General features: G+C 45.6%; 1 protein-coding gene across 2 annotated transcripts in view; it reads right to left on the bottom strand.

The window, feature by feature from the left end:
- The window catches only part of RUNX2 (RUNX family transcription factor 2), a 141,400-nt gene that overhangs the window by 55,637 nt on the left and 69,217 nt on the right, over positions 1-16,546 (bottom strand). Inside the window, exon 6 of one of the 2 annotated variants that reach the window (XM_015859908.2) lies at positions 441-5,382. The exons of the other annotated variant lie outside the window; for it this stretch is intronic. Within the exon in view, the coding sequence (XP_015715394.1) occupies positions 4,904-5,382 (479 nt within the window). The 3' untranslated portion in view covers positions 441-4,903. Of the gene's footprint in view, positions 1-440; positions 5,383-16,546 lie in introns of those variants that run through there. 2 annotated transcript variants of the gene reach the window in all.

The following is a 16,546-nucleotide window of genomic DNA, read 5'->3' as shown; positions in this document are numbered from 1 at the left end:
AAACCCAAATCCCTCCGCCCGGTTTGGAGATCTACCTGAGCTTTACCCACTTCAAGCTCTTTCCACAGCCCCACAGCACCAGAAGGCCCCTTGTAATGCCAGTCATTAGGTTTCAGAGTTAACAGCCTAGCAAGATGCGCTCTCCTAGGAAACACGTTTGTTGACAGTTTTCAGACTCAGAAAGAAAAACAACATTTGAGATCAGGGTTAGGAGGTGCCCATTACCACCTGCAGACATGGAAATCGGCTGTTTGTATTCAGTCAGAAACTTAACAGTGCTGCAGAAATGGAAGGGGTCACCCCTGTTGGGCCAGGACCAAGTCCCATTGCAGCCTAACTTTGCTCAACAGCTTTGCCTGGTCATGAAAGCGATTTACACAGCTGGGAGGAGACAGCGGGAGAAAAAGAAGCAGAGAATATTAACAAAAAAAAAAAAAAAAGAAAAGAAAAAAAAAAGCCATTTTATTTAAAACGAAATTCAAACTTCAAATTAATATTACAATCATGAGAAAATGCCAAACAATTCAATTTACAGTTGCAACATACAATACAAATAGTCCCTTTGAAGTTGAAGTAAACCGGTCCACAATCATCGTCTGTGGCATCAAGCAGAATGAGTTTGTACAATATGTGCATGAAAAGCAAACCTCCGGTGACAGCGTTGGAGAAAAAAAAATAAAAATTAAAAATAAAAATAAAAATTAAAGCTTGTATTTACACAAAATGCTACAAATTATGTTGTTCCGGCAGAAACTCAAGACTGGTAAAGCATTATTTAACAACAACAAGAACAAAAAAAAAGAGACGGAATGTCACTCGTAACCTAAAACAAAAGTTACTGTAGAAGTATGGTTTTGGCTGATATACTTAGAAGTACTGCATTAAAAAAAAAAAAAAAAAAAAAAGGAAAAAAAATAGAGTTATCTGTAAACATGGAAGTAAACAAACATCTAAAAAAGTTCTCAGAAAAAAAAAAAAGATGTTAAAATGAAATGCATTATATTTAAAAACAAGAAGAAATTCTGGGGTTCAGAGAATTGGGCTCCTTTGATCTCGCATTCATGGCTGGTCTGGGTTTGGTTATTGCTTTTGTTCATGGCTTGCTGGCAGTGGCCAGCGGCAGCTCCTGGCTTTGCTAAGCTCCAAAGTGCACAACTTCTCCTGCTTGAGATGGCACTGTCATGCCTGGCACCTCCTGCACAGGGCTGCTGGCAGCACGGCCAGCACTGGAGAAGGAATGACCAGCGCTGTGCTAAGGAGGTGGGACAATGCACTGTGCTTCCTCCCCACCTGCCTGCACCGCGCAGGTTACCCCGCCAGGATGGGGAGGAGGATTCAGTCCTCTGTTAGGCAAAAGGGCCATCATGCTGCACTGCTGGGAGTTAATCTTTGGTAGGGTAAGAGGCGGAGAGTCACAAAGGCCATTTTTTTTTGGTTGTTACATCGATGGCCAGTGCCAAAAATTGCACTCGTTGAAGGGAAGGGCTGTCGTACCTCTGAGAGAAAGCTCCTTTCTGTTGATGCTAAGCACCTTGCAAAATAATCCTGTAAGATAACAACACGACACGTGTCTTTTTTTGGTTGGTTTTCTTTTTTTCTTTTTTTTTTTTTGGTCTGAAATCCTGAATTGAGAGCATCTCCAAGTGAACTTGGAAACACTTTCCAAAGGCTTCAATGTGCATTTCTGCGCCAGCCCCCTTTGGCTGCTGTCTGATGGCAGGAGAGGTTTTCCCAATGCACCACGAGGTGTGGGGAGCACAGAGTCTCCCTGAAGTCAGTGGGCTGGTGCTCCTCCATCCACAGGTGCTTAGAAAATCCTCTCCTTCCCATCTGTTCAAGCAGACAGCACCTACACGGCAGTGGGAGCTGGGTGCAGGGGTTGGGATGTGCTCCTCACCCAAGTGGAGAAGGCGCTCTGTCCCTATCGCCCGCCTTAAAAACCATGTTGGGGGAAGGGGGGCTCAGGCAGAGTTCTGTCGGTACAGAGCAAAACAGAAGTCTGGTCTGTGCTGGATTTATCCAGAAACAAAAACCAAGTGCTTGAATTTTACAACAAAGTCTTTAAAAAAAAAAAAAAAAAATCTGGGTTGCTGCCTGCAGCCACTCTAACAACATTTCAACACAAAAGCACCCTAAAAATTACTTAATATGCATACAGTAAACCTTAAAAAGCCCTTCTCAGCAATAACAAATAATGTACAAATATAGTACCTTTTATTAAATAGGAAACAGCTTGCACTGGCAGTACATCTTTTTCTCTTGCTTACTAAACAAAAACCAAAACTGAAATGTGTAACCAGACACTGGCTTTTTAAGTGCTGCTGAGACTAACAAACGTATTTTACAGTTACAAATAAATGGACAGTGGTATGCTTCAAGCTACCACAAACCAACAATAAATAGAATCAATTACAGCTTCCATCTTTGAAGGAAAACTATTAGAAAAGAAAAAAAGTGTCTTACTTATACTTTAAGCATACTTGGTATACAACCTTTAGAAGGCAGAGACTTTTTTTAAGAGCACGTAGGTTGGAGGAATGTTAATAAGTGCTAATGATGACTCGTTGTAGTTTAACAGCTTTGCTATCAACTAACAGGGATGGTGTTGGTGTCCTCGTGGCTCTGTGTGGCTATGCCTGCTGTGGATTTATTGCGATAACTGGAGGTGGCTCACGCACAACCAAGGAGCGTCACCATGGCCAGCGGCCCCTGAGGAGGATGCTTAGGTTTGGAATAATTCAGGTTGGCGAAGACCTTAAAGGCCATCAATCCAAACACCAACCCGACCGTAGGTTATGGCTGTGCTGAGGGCAGGAGGGGAGGTTTGTAGCCCTTCTGAAGGGCTAAGCCAATGCCAGGCTTGGGCAGCCCCACCAAGCAAGGGAAAAACAACCTGCTGGACAAAATTCATACACCTCCAGTGAGCACTTAGGCAGCAGACAGGTTGGCTTAAGGTTTACAGGTTAAATTCATTCTCCCTGTGTCAGTGTACCACGCCTGGGAGCCCCAGGGTGGCCTTAAGGTGACTGTCTTCAGCACCAGGTCTGAAGAGCAGAGTATTGCTAAGTTTGTGCTTGTTTCTCTAATATGGCAAAGTAAACCCAACATCTTTACGAGTTCAGCATTAAATGCTAGTGCTCAGTGATTCCAGGCTGGGAAGCTTCTGTCTCAACTTTGAACCTTTTTATTCCATAGAAAGGGTTGAAATTTCAAGGGGAAGAAAAGGTTGTACCAATTCCCCCTTACTCCCATTTCTGAGAAACGTAACAACTTGTTATTTCTATAGTACGTGGTTTTGATTTTTCTTTGGGGAAAAAAACAACCCAACAAACTATCATAATTCAGACTATGCTGTGAGAATGTCTTAAATATGAATACTTTCAAATTTGGAAGTTCTGAGAAAAATCCTGGGAGAGGAAGAAATCAGCGGAAGGGTAGGAAATGTTTCCTCCTTCCTACCATTTTTCCAGTGTCTCCACAACTGCTGATCAAAAGGCAAGACTGTGTTGAAGGCAACCAGACAGCTAATAGAATATTCTGAACACAGTATTTCCTTCATAAGTTACAGAAGAAGATCCTACATCCAAAACCATTTGGTGTGGAAGCATTTGGGTTGTTTTTGTTCATTTTAAGTCACCTTGTAAAGCGGTTCACACTGGGACTGCTTCTCAGAGTTGGGTCAAGTTTTGAGGTTCACACCATGGTAGAAATGTAAAAAAAAATAAAAAGGCCATCAAACAAACCAAAAAAGCAACAAAAAACCCCCAAAACAGCAAACCACTTTTAGAGACCGAAGTCGATATATCATTACATTAAGAAACGTTTAAAGGGTCCAAATGTCATTAAATAATTATAAATATTCTTTTAAAGTTATACGATGATTCATGATTGCAAACAACCTCAAATTTTACACACTTATAATTTAAAAAAAATATAAAAAAGAACGTAGCTGAACACAAATACTATGCATACCTTTTTGGCTCTAGTAATATATATTGCCTTTTCCATATTTTGCATAAGTAATAACTTTTTGTTTTTAAAGGTTTTGGTTTTCTTTTTTGGTTTTTGGCTAATCGAAGGAAGACGAATGGATAAAAAAGCAAAAAGGAAACCCTGGGGCTGTCTAGCCTAACTTGAAGACTTGTTCTCTTTAAGTACCCAAAAACAAAACAAAAAAGGAGTGAACACAGAGAAGTTCCAACTGTTATCTGCAGCAAGGCTCAATCAGAGTTTTGGGACAGCTATTTTCATCTGAACGTGTCATAGTAAATTGGAAGCAACTTGATCTTTGCTTTCCTTCTTATGTGCACCAATACAAGCTAGTCGAATTGCACTAGGTGTTTGAGCAGGGTCCCATCGTTGTATGATTGCAACTGTATTTGGAGTTCATGATGAGTTTTTAAAACATGAGAGGGAGCGCAGCCTTTGCCTTGCATCGCTGTGTTTGTCCTGATAGCTGGGGAGTCCGTTCTCTCCTCATTGGCAAAAGAACTCACTATTCATTACAATGCTTGTGACACAGAAAAAAAAAAAGTTAAAAAAAAAAAAAAGTGGGGGTGATTATTTTTCTTTGTGTGTGTATAGAAAGTACATTTTAAATATCAAAGAAGGTAAAACGGTTCCAAAAAAAAAAAAAAAAGCTCTGATCCACATAATCTGAAACACGGGTGGTGGTTTGTTGGTAACTCTGGTGTTATTTATGGCCGTTATCATCCCATCTACACAGTTGCAAACATTGGTAAAATCTATCGATTTTGTTTTCTTTCTTTTTTTTTTCTTTTTTTTAATTTTTTTTTTTTTAAAAAAAAAAAAAAAAAAAAGGTAAAACAAAAGCCAGGCACTTCGTAGTTTGTCGACCGTTTGGGTTTTTGGCTCGCAGAGGTCGGGCCGGGCAGAAGCAATCTCAGTACGGCCTCCAAACGGACTCATCCATTCTGCCACTAGAATTCAAAACGGTTGGGGAGCTGCTGTGGCTGCCATCCGCCTCCACACCGTCACTCTGGTTGGGCAAGTTTGGGTTTAGCAGCGTGCTGCCGTTGGACGTGGTGGTGCATGGAGGAAGCATCCTGGAAGGGGAGCGGTCCCCTCCCGGCACCATGGGGAACTGGTACGATCCCGACGAAGTGCCATAGTAGAGATATGGAGTGCTGCTGGTCTGGAAAGGTCCACTTTGGTTTTGGGAGGAGCCGGGGTAGGGTGGTGGCAGGTAGGTGTGGTAGTGAGTGGTTGCGGACATACCCAGTGACATGCCTGAGGTGACGGGCGGTGTATAGGTAAAGGTGGCTGGATAGTGCATTCGTGGGTTGGAGAAGCGGCTCTCAGTGAGGGATGAAATGCTTGTGAACTGCCTGGGATCTGAAAATGGGCCCAGCTCGGAAGCACCTAAAAAATTATAACAAAAGATGGGGGAAAACAATTCCGTAAATACCATTTTTTTGTATCAAGTGATGATAGAATTTTATTTTTTTTTTTTTTTTAAAGAAAACCCACTTCTTCTGGCCCCCAAAAGAACAGCAGATCATACCCAATAACACATTGCAAGGAACAGAGTCATACACCTCTCTTCTACATGCGCTGGGCCAGATTCGTCCCTGGTCTGACTCCACCGATGTCAATGGAGGAGTGGCATTGCCAACCCAAAGCGTGCCAAGGTCACAAGTCAGGCCCCCCAAAAAAGCATCTCAAAAATCAAGATCTGAAGAGAGCCAAAAATATAAGTGCAGATTCGCGTTTGATTTGCCTCCTGCTTTCTGAGCCTTCAGGGCGTGTGCTTGGGTGACATGTCCAGCTGTTTTCTGTGGTCTCGATGGAATTGAAAGCTGGGTTTCTACCTCAGCACGTGCTCCCCACGAGCTGAGGCCATCAGAATAAATGGCAACTGTGCAGAGCTTGTAACAAACGTATGGCAGTTGGCAACACCGAGTTAGCTGCCCCACTGACACCAATGGAGTTTTACCAGGGTGCCCGAGCTCCACTCCTTGCCCTAACGCCACCTATGTAGGTGAGGACCTGCTGAGCTATCCCTATGGGTGGGAAATTGTGTCTGTTGCATCTGAGGGACTGCAAACTGGGACGGGCTGCTAAAATGCTAGGAAAGATGCAAATTTTCCTTTTCACTGTCTATGGAAAATTACAAGCCCAGCGCTGACTCTGCTACTGAAAGAAGCTGTTTTCCTATACAGCCCGTGCAGTCTGGTTGAAAAAAAGACCACACAGTTTAGGGCTACTGTAAACGCCTGGATGGTAACGCTGTGAATCTGATTCTAACGCAAAACAGGGATGGGTAAACTCATTTTGCCTAATTTTGAATCCCACATCAAACGCCCAGAGTTCAGGAGCAGAACTGGGAAGCAAATGTTAGCAGCTTGGAGACTGCAGGGTGGACAGCAGAGGGGAAAGAGATGGTGGGAGTTTATTCTGACAGCCAGAGAAGCGGGGAAACAAAAAGGGTGTGGGAAAAGGGACAAAGGGGAACAGAAAAAGCCCAACTGAGAAGTGCAGTGCAGGACAGAGGCAACTTCAGCCAGTACACGGGCAGGCAGTGCATGTGTGTGAATGAGAGCGAGATGGAGAGAGCAAGGTATTAATAGGGAGGGAAAAAATCACAGAATCAATTTCTCACTGCAAACACATTTACAGCTCTTTAATACTTTAGACCCAAGGGCTCACCCACCTCTTGCTGAACTGCCCATCTGATTTACTTGAAAGGAAAATGTGGGCTCTCCTAGGTGCCAACTGATGTGCCAAACACTGAAACCCCCACGCAGCCTCTGTCTGAAAGTAGCAATGCTACTCCATGCAGACATGCAGGGCGGCAGACGTGCATGTCCTCTGCAGCCCTTTGCCTTTACAGCCACAGATTCAGCAACCCTGTTACCTTGTGTGGTGCACTGGGATTTAAATCACCATCCTCCCCTGCTCTCCCAGCCCATTTAGCCTAGCTCTCCAGCTCAGTATCCCACCAGATGATACCCCAGTGGCAGCAGGGTAAGCTCTGACATAGCATGGATTCAGGCTGGGGACCTGGGCTACTGCCAGCCCAGAGTCTGACCTACCAAGCTGGCAACTCGGGCTGCAAAGTGCCAGCTCACAATATGGAGAGCACAGGACCTTAGACGGGCAGTAAAGGCCCAATCTTAACTCTGGTGACAACGTGATTACTATCATCTTTATCTGGAACCAAATCAGTGACCTAGGGGTGCATGGGTCTGTCTCCATCATCACCCACAACAGCGTGGAATGTAATATAACTTGTACCTTCCCAGCAAACACTCTGCTGCTTGATGCAACCGCTCTCGTTCCCAACTGCAAACAATACCCAGAGGCGATACCACCCAGATTCAAAGCTGTAATTTTGGAACTCAATCCTGTATATTGTGAACAGGTCTGATATGTATCTGGAAATATAAGGCCAGAACATAATTTCCCCAGCTGCTCAAAATACCGAGGTTCAATCTGCTACTGCTTACACTTTTTTTTTCTTCTTTCCCTTTTTAATTGTTATTGCAACTCTCCCAACATGAACAGAGTTGCTTATAGTTTACTCTGATAGAAGCTAAACAAGACTTCTACAATCAAAGGAGAAGTGTTATGAGTGCAAGGGTGCAGAGGAGCATCGGCATTTTTGGTTTCTTTGCAACTGATATATATATGTAAACATATATCTTTATAACAGTAAGGGGCTGCCCAGGGAGGTGGTGGAGTCACCGTCCATGGAGGTGTTCAAGGAACGTTCAGATGTGGTATTGAGGGATGTGGTTTGGTGGGAAATATTGGTGGTAGGTGGACGGTTGGGCTGGATGATCTTGGAGGTCTTTTCCAACCTTGGTGATTCTGTGATTCTGTGATTATCAACACAGTTTTACACATTAAAAGCCAATCTCATTTTCAGGTCTAAATCCAAATACTGCCCGGATGGATGCATGCTCTGTATGACCAGAACTGTGCACATCACACTTAGGCATTTTTAGTGCCGACCTCCTTACACATCCCAGCAAATTCACACTGGTTTTACTGTTGATTGTAAAGCACAGTCTTATTTAGCCACAGGCCAAATAACCACAATGCTTCCTCATCTCGCTCATGGCTGTGTCTGCACCAGTCCCACACACACCTCCAACCTTTCTTCTGCCCAAATGCCTTTTGCTATCTCTATAACTTCCTGCAGTGGGTTTTGTTCCTTCTTCAGCATTCTGTATCCCCAGCATGTAAAGATATTTTTTGGAGGCCAGAAGTTGTTTTGTATGGTGTTAATCCTAAAACCTCTTTTCTAAATGACTCTGGAAACCTCTTAAAAAGAAACTTCTTTTTAAAAGAGAAAAGAAACAGATGTTTCTCACTGTCCTCACTGCTATGCCATCTCCCTGATGCTATATCACCCTCCTGCCCTTCCCCTCGTGTTTGTGCTGACTTTGGTACTGACTTGCAAACCCCAGCTGCATATTCATTCGTGCATGTTTAGCTCTTTGCTGGGCTGGGAACATAAGCAGCTTTTTGGGTAAGGCACTGCTTTGCTCTATCTAGTTGCACACAAGCAGCAGCGCTGATTGGCAATATAGCAACATGACAGTGCAAGCAAATAATTCATTTACTCCTCTCTCCAGCAGGATTAAAGATTAATGTTAATTTTTCCACTGTCAGAGCAAGAACATCATTTGCATCTGTGGATTCAGACTCTCGTGATAGCTTGTAATAAATGGGTGAAGCACAGATCCTCCACCCTGTGCTGTGGCTACAACATTGTGAAACCATATTCTGCACAGAGCATTGCCTTTCCTCCTTGCTGCCAGAAGGAGAAACACAGCAACGAGCACAGGGACAGATATTCTCATCCCTGTACCACTCACTGTTCACCAGCACCAAACCAAACTAGATCTTTTCCAAATAAAACCTTTATGTTAGAGGGTAACCTCACTAGGAGAGTGGTGACGCAGTGGCACAGGTTGCCCAAGGAGGCTGTGGATGCCCCATCCCTGCAGGCATTCAAGGCCAGGCTGGATGTAGCTCTGGGCAGCCTGGGCTGCTGGTTGCTGACCCTGCACACAGCCATAACCCAGGCCATTCTGTGATTCACAGGCTGCAACACACATTTTCTGAGGGACACAGGCTTAGGACAGAAGCGTGGTAACACTAATGTGCCAATATGTAGAGTAAGATACTAGGTTGGAGAATACTTTGCCAGCATGTTTCAGATTTAGAATGAGAACAATTAAAATTCCATGTGGTTTCACTTATTTTGATGCAGAAGCCTCATTAAAAACCCTCCCCTTGGGAATTTGCCAGCAGCCGACTGCAATGGCTTTGCGTTTGCATTTGAAATCCAACGTTACATCAGATGCAGATGGCTGCATCGGTCACTTCTTTTTTTCATGTTACAGATGCCAGCCAGTGCCCATTCCTTCACCTTTATCTCTCAATGAATAAGCCATGCTTGTGGTTGGCAGAAAACAGGGCAACAAATTTCTGCCAGGTTTACAGCCCTTTGACCAGTCACTTCCAGTTATTAAAGATCATAATGAACTGCGGATAGAGTAACTCCTTGTTGGCACAGCAAGCTGCCATTGACTTGAAAGAGCAATAGTATAACTCTGTAACCTGCAAATATTGCACTTGGCTATATCATGTCCGCAGTTTGATTTGCCTCTTTATGCTATAAACACATTATGAAAAAGCAGAAGGACCCCTGGCTCACTGCATATGTCTGATAGAGAAATGCCTACCCAACAGAATGCTGTGATATTGAAAGTCAGTGAAAAGACTGCCCCAAGGCAGTGCAGCTCCGTGCAGCTAAATACCTTCACCAGTAGCACCTACACCCTTGAATGGTGTGTGCAGATTGGACTGTCTAAAGCTGCTCATCCCACCTGGATGAGACACACTTTACATGAGGAATCGTCTTTCAGCCTTATGCAGCTTTGCTCAATGTTCTGGCTCAGTGTCCTTGCCGGGCATCTGGCTCAGGCAAAACTGTGATTTATGCATTTATTTGTTTTTAAAATTTCAGCTGAAACTCTTCTTCTGGGAAAAAAATATATATATTGTTTTACTCATCTGAAACTCTGAGCTGTTTTCCTTTGAAAGGCTGTACCAGTTCCACACTTTGAAGTAAGGATTTGAACTCTGGAATCAGAGTGGCTGTTGTGTGAGAGACGCTGCCGTGCAAACCCAGCCAAATATGAGCAAATCACAAACATTCTGCCTACAAACTGGCAGAAGAGGCTGTGCCACTACACAGACACTTTCCCACAGACTGGGATGAAGTTCAGGACTGCTGAGCCTCGCTTTCAGAAGAGCCAATGAACACCGGTGGCACAGTGGGACATCTCACCCCATCCTCGGGTCTGCCCCACCAAGGCTCAGTTGGTGAGTGACACAGCCCATGTCAGAGCCACCCCTGTATCACAACACAGGGGAACACAGGTCTCCTCTGGGCACTTATCAGAGCTGTATAATAGAGATGCTGTCTATTTATCTCCCAAATCCACAGAGCAGTGAGTGACATTACATGTTACATCCAGTCTCTGTGCTCTTTTTAAAGCAAGCTCCTTCATTCTTGGGAACGCTGCGCTGCACTGTATACAAGTACAGAAATCTGAGGGCAGAGCACATCAAGAAATTCAGAATTCCTCCTTCAGTGAAAAACTCAGTGCTCTGCAATAAGCAAGGCCTCGAGGCCTGGGGAAATGCAAACAAGAAAGAAGAAAACAAAATATTGAAGAGCTGCTCATTAAGTTCACACTGTCCAGCTCAAGCACTGAAAGAGACAGGAATCCCGTGGGAAAAGTATCATGTGATCCTGTAATTAAAATCTGCAATATAATGCACGAGCAGAATGAGGCTGATTTCATGTTGCACAGGCAATGTGAGTGCTGTGATTTCCCAATTTCTGAGCGCTTTGTTTCAGCCTCCAGAGCCATCAGAGCTCAGAGGTTTTATTCTGCTCTCTTGTCCCTTGTCCCTACACAGCATCATTTAATGAAGGCACGATGGTGCTCCTGGAAACAGTTTTTCTTCCATTCCCCCCCACCATTTTTCCCACCTCGCAGCAGCCAGCAGGTCTCCCTACAAACAATAGCGGCAGGAGAGGTGTGAACTGCCCCCCACCCCCTTCCCTCACCTCAACAAGGTGTTAACTTCAAGGCCTAGCTGGGACCATTTAAACAGCAGATTATTAAGCACAGCAGTCTCACAAAAGCCAGGGGGGAATGCTTTAACCCCTTCGGAGCCTCACACTGCACACACAAGGACCCAGCTCTGGTGCATCTCCTCTGGCCATCCCTCTGCACCTGCAGCATGCTGGTGCCTTCTGCAAAGTGGGTAGCAGGGCTTTGGCACCTAAATTCCACTGATTAATTCATAGATAAGATGTTTTCACTGAATTTGAAGTACAGTACCTAAGACCTTTGGCTTGGAGAAACACCCCATAAATAACGTAATTAGCAACGACCATTAAAGCAGCACGAAGGCAGCAGCAGGAGAATGTTTCCCAAACAAAACTGTTGAGCTGCTTAATAGCAAAGTGGGTTTCTATGCTGTGCCAGCCCGGGCTCCAGCACAGAAGCTGGTCTGTGTGGGATGCACGCTGCTGGAAGGAGATGATGCTCTTCAGGCACCCAACTCTGCACCTCAAGAGGCAGCTCAAAGCAAACATGTAGTAGAAATGGTGGGTAGAGCCCACCCCACGTGGGCTGTTGGGAACAGCAGGGAAAAAGCTCAAGTCAGTCCTGCCTCGTTGATAGACACTGCCACTTGTGAAGCTTCCCTTGTGTGGGAATCACAAACCCTTCTAACAAGAAGCATGGGAGGGGGACAAACTGCTGCACTGCAAAAATGAACCCTGGACTCGTGGTGTGGCCCGCGGCTGATGGATTCCCACTGGGCTGACACGGTGAGGAGCTGCCATGCTCCACCGTCACCTCTCAGTGCCTTCAGCCTTGGGTTGTCTTCAGGTAGAAAGGAATTGGTGGAATTTCCAAAGAAAGACCTGGCATGCCTAAAATCTCAGGCAAGCCATGTATTATTTTGGGAGCTAAAGAAAATCGTGTTTCCTGGAAATAAGTCTTCGGCAGCAATGCTTCATGGCACAAACACACATGTAGGCACACGCTGTTCACCATTCAGCTCTCTCCCATTTTTGCCTCCCAGATTTCAGCCGCTGCTGGTTTTTGCAAGCCCCAGACCAGATGCATCAGAAGGAACATGAGGCTTTTCTTGGATAGCACCCTAAGCAGTGCTGCATACATCAAGGGAGTGAAACCACAGGGCTGAGATCCGTGATGAACGTACAGCAATGGAGAACGTCGGTACAAGAATCCAGTGAATGGGAAGATAATATACATTAGGGCTAGCAGTCTATTACTTTCTATTTTTTATTTTTTTTTATTAAGAAAAATGTGCCTTAAGTATCCAGTATAAATATTTGTTTCCAATGTTGTCATGAATTGTACTTTTCCACTGCATGCTAGCAACTCAGAAATGCCATTGGATCCGTTGTACAGGGGCGGGTGGTGGGGAGGGAAGCCCTTGGCACTTCTCTGTACTTTCACCCTTCAAGCCCCTCTTTTTCCTCCCCATCCCAAATTTCATTTCACGTCCTGTTCAGATAAAACGAGTCCCTCCTGAGGATGAAGGACAGAGGATTTCTTGCTGCTTCTTGATTAAGAGCTTTTAAGAATCCGGGAAGGAAGATATTCTTTGAAACTGGATCTACTGTAGGATGGGAGCCAGCACACAGGACACCGTGTCTTTCAGAAAGGGCCACACACAGTGCCACTCCAGTCATATGACTTCTCTGTCACATCCTGAAGCCATTTCCAGCTCGTGTGCGAGTTTGTACTCCCATTTAGAAGAGGATGGGATATATTGGGAACACACATATGGAAACACTTTCAGGGAATCAGTTTCCATGAAATCCATAATGAGCCAAGTGGCTTCAGATGTGGCAGCATGCCTCAGATTAGCCAAAAAAAAAAGAGAGGGAGAGAGAAAGAAGAAGGAGGACAAATCTACCCTTTCAGTCCTTATTTCGGTTGAGGGAGGGAAAAAAAAAAGAAAAGAGAAACCACTAATGACTGATGGCTACCAAAACAGGGAGCCACAAAAAATACAACTACTGCACGTGCTTCCCCCTGCCCCGACCAGCAGCTCTGCCACCACGGCCCCACAGCTCCCCAAAGCCCCAAATCCCCAAATCCCTGCTGGCTCCGGGCGCCGAGCTTGCCCCGGCACCGTGTGTGAGTGTGCGTGGGGCGGGAGGGGGCCTGCCCTTTGATAGCATGTGTGAGTAATTAAGAGCATTTCCAAAGCAGGAGCTCAGTGATAAGCTGTTCATTCAGCACATCTCTCAAAAAGGGAGCCCTGGGCAGCCTGGGCTGGTATTAAACATAGAGGTTGATGGCCCTGCCTGTGGCGGAGGGGTTGCAGCTTCATGTTCCTTAGGGTCCATGCCATCCCAAGCCATTCCATGTGTCCCTTCCATGTTCAGGAGGAATTTCCACTGGCACGGGGTAGGTTGCACTTAGGTTTGACTGAGATAGGGAATTTATGGCTGGGGTGATGTGCTGGGTGCCAGGCTGGGCGGTGCATCACCCACATGGTGTGCTCTGCAGCAGGGATGCAGGCGATGCGCTCAGTGATGGCGACCAGCAATTGGTACCAAATGGGACAGCAAAGGCCTTTTGGGGCCAGGAGGAGAGCAGCTAGTAAGATGTTGGGGTCATTTTTGGATGGCCAAGGAAGTGAGAAGCATGGGGGGAATGAGCACGGAGTGGCAGGAGTTCAAACAGCAACCGGATAGATGCTACGTGCATCCCTACGGCAGCTAGCTGCATCTCGGTCACGAGAAAATAGCCAGGAATTTGGCTGCTAACAGGGGCCGTATCCTACAAACCCTACTTTTCCTGACAAACAAATGACTCCACAAATAGTCCCTCTGTTTTCAATAGGGTTATTTGTGGGAGGAGGGACCACCCAACACGAGAGCATCGGGCCCTCGCGCCACAGCGTGCGGAGCCCTTCCCGGGCAGGCTCGGCACACACAATCCCCGCAGACTGCAGCCTCCCCTGGCTGCTGGCCGTGCTGTTCATACAATGCTCTCCTCCGCTTCCGCCTGCAGCAGCGGCGCTGCCATTTGTTGCTCCGGAGGTTCTTTCCACTGGAGCTCTGCTCACTCCACTAACTCGAAACTTCTGCATCAGGGAGAAGGGCTCTTTGAAAGTTTTGCTTGGCTTCGCTTTCAAAGCGGTGTCTGTATATTTTAGAATATGTAGAATTTTCCTTTGATTTAGACCTCTCTCTTAACAATAGACAAGAGAAGATTTCTCTGCCGAGCGACTTAAACAAAAACAAACATATTTTGGTTACTCGGGCCTTGTTCTCAAAATGCTTTTTTTGTTTTTTTCCAGGGCAAAAATCAAACCCTACAAATTGTTACGCAACACAAAAAAAAGCTCTTAAACTCACAGACATAGATGATAGGCTGATTTTTTCCCTTCTGACATGAACTAAATATTGCGCACAGAGGAAGAAAAGCCATTTCCTCAGCCCCCAGACACTGACAAAAGATGAAACCCCTTCATCTAAACAATGCAAAACATGCTGTCCTCCAGAAGAGCTTTTTTCCCTCCTCAGCTGCCAGCCTTACCCACCCCCAGGGCTGTCCTTCCCCCTGGGATGTGCTGGGTCTCTGCAGGCCAAGCAGACATGCTCGCTGCGGGCCAGCAGCTGGGGGCTATGCAGGCAATGGGAGCAGGAGCTGTGCCCAGACCGCTCTGAGGCTGAACGGAGCTTAGCTCATAGAACCATAGAATGGCATGGGTTGAAAAGGACCACAATGATCATCTAGTTTCAACCCCACTACTGTGTGTAGTATCACCAGCTACCAGACCAGGCTGCCCAGAGCCACATCCAGCCTTTAACATTATATACCTTTCTGTATCGAGGCTAGAGGCACTGGATTCCTTCTGTTCGGCATTGCATCACTTCATATGATTCTCAAACACATTTCATAAAGCCAGTGTAAAACCCTCTGTGTGTTTTTTCATCTATTCCAGACCTGATTCAGATTCTTTACTAAGTTAAGACAAGCTGCTGCAAGCTAAGGCTCTGTCCATCCTAAGCTTGTCCACACAGCGTTTCCATTCATAAGTTGAGCAGAAGCTTCAACCAGCCCAACTTTGAATGTTTCTAAATACATGCTTCTTCTCCAGGGTGTGAAGTCTGAATATGGTTTTTATCCTCCCAGGAAACGGGTGATGAGAAGGAGAGACAGGCTTTGGTCAGTAACAGCTCACACTGCAAACACGCTCGGGGCTGTTTGCTGTACGGCACCTTCTGCTGTGCCACGAGCAGCTGAAATCACTATTGATGTCTAAACTTCAAATCAAGGTAACCACGTCTCAGATAAACCACAGTAACAGCCCACGTGTGGGCTGAGCTCATGGCGAACGTGAGATACTGCAGTTCTGTAAGAGAGGACTCATGTAACTCACTGCCTTGGGCTTGCCATAGGCTGGAAGTACTCGCTGCTACCAACATCCATCTCATGCACAGCCTGTAGTTAAGTCAGGATAACTTGACTAGTCTCCACATTTTCTGTTTTTTGTAGAGATTCAGGTGACTTCAAATCAGCTTTGTAAGAAAGAAATAAACTGTGGAGATTCTGCACATGATAATTACACAGCAGGGGGAGGAGGGGGGGAACATGGTTTTTTAGAAGATAATAAAGCCCACTTACTCATTAATGCTGTTAAAAGGACAAATGCACTGCGCTGTTTTCTGACTCCTTTCCCTGATGTGTTTTGTGGCCATAGGCACATCACTTGACTTTCCTGACTAGGTTTTGCTTGTTGTTAAGATGGATGCCTGGCACTTCAAATTGTCCATGTCACTAAGCTGAGTAACGCAGCGTGGAAAATACCACGACATCTTTTGTTGAAGGTTAAAGGTAAAACCACTAAGACATCTGACCATGACCAGCTCTTTAACTGAGACATGCAGAAGGTGGAAGACAGAGTGAAGAGAACTCGGCCTGAAATAACCTTCCGCATGCAGTTCTGGTATCTGAAATAAAAAGCAGGGACACAAAGCCTACAGTACCATCTTTGGTTGTCTTCATCTGCTTGAGAAAGCAGCTCAGAGTGGAGCAGTGAGAGGCGGAGGGTGAGACCCAGGCGCTGGGCTGCATCTCCACAGCAGCTGGAACAGGTTCCTACGTGGGCAGGGAGCCTTCAGAACAGCTCCAAACCAGTCTGGCCCACCTACGTTGGGCAGGCCAAACTAGGAACTGGTTGGGTTTGGATGAGCCTTAAACCCAGCTTCCTATCTAATTTTGGAATCTAATACCATCGGGCTCCTCATTAGGCTCTGGTGGTACTCAGATCCCCACCTTGGCGCTCCTTTTCACCCATGAAAAGAAATCACGGAATGACTTGTAGCAGGAATCAGAACGAAAACAAAAACAAACAAAAAATCCCTTTAAAGAGAGATATTTGAGAGAGGAAGAGGGAAGAAGGGGGAAGAGAGGTGCCTTTTTCCCACTGCCAGGAT

This window comes from Coturnix japonica, chromosome 3 (assembly GCF_001577835.2).
Source record: "Coturnix japonica isolate 7356 chromosome 3, Coturnix japonica 2.1, whole genome shotgun sequence".
NCBI classification, from domain to species: domain Eukaryota; kingdom Metazoa; phylum Chordata; class Aves; order Galliformes; family Phasianidae; genus Coturnix; species Coturnix japonica.
Note: the sequence above shows the minus strand (reverse complement) of the source record. Positions and strands in the feature narration are given on the sequence as shown.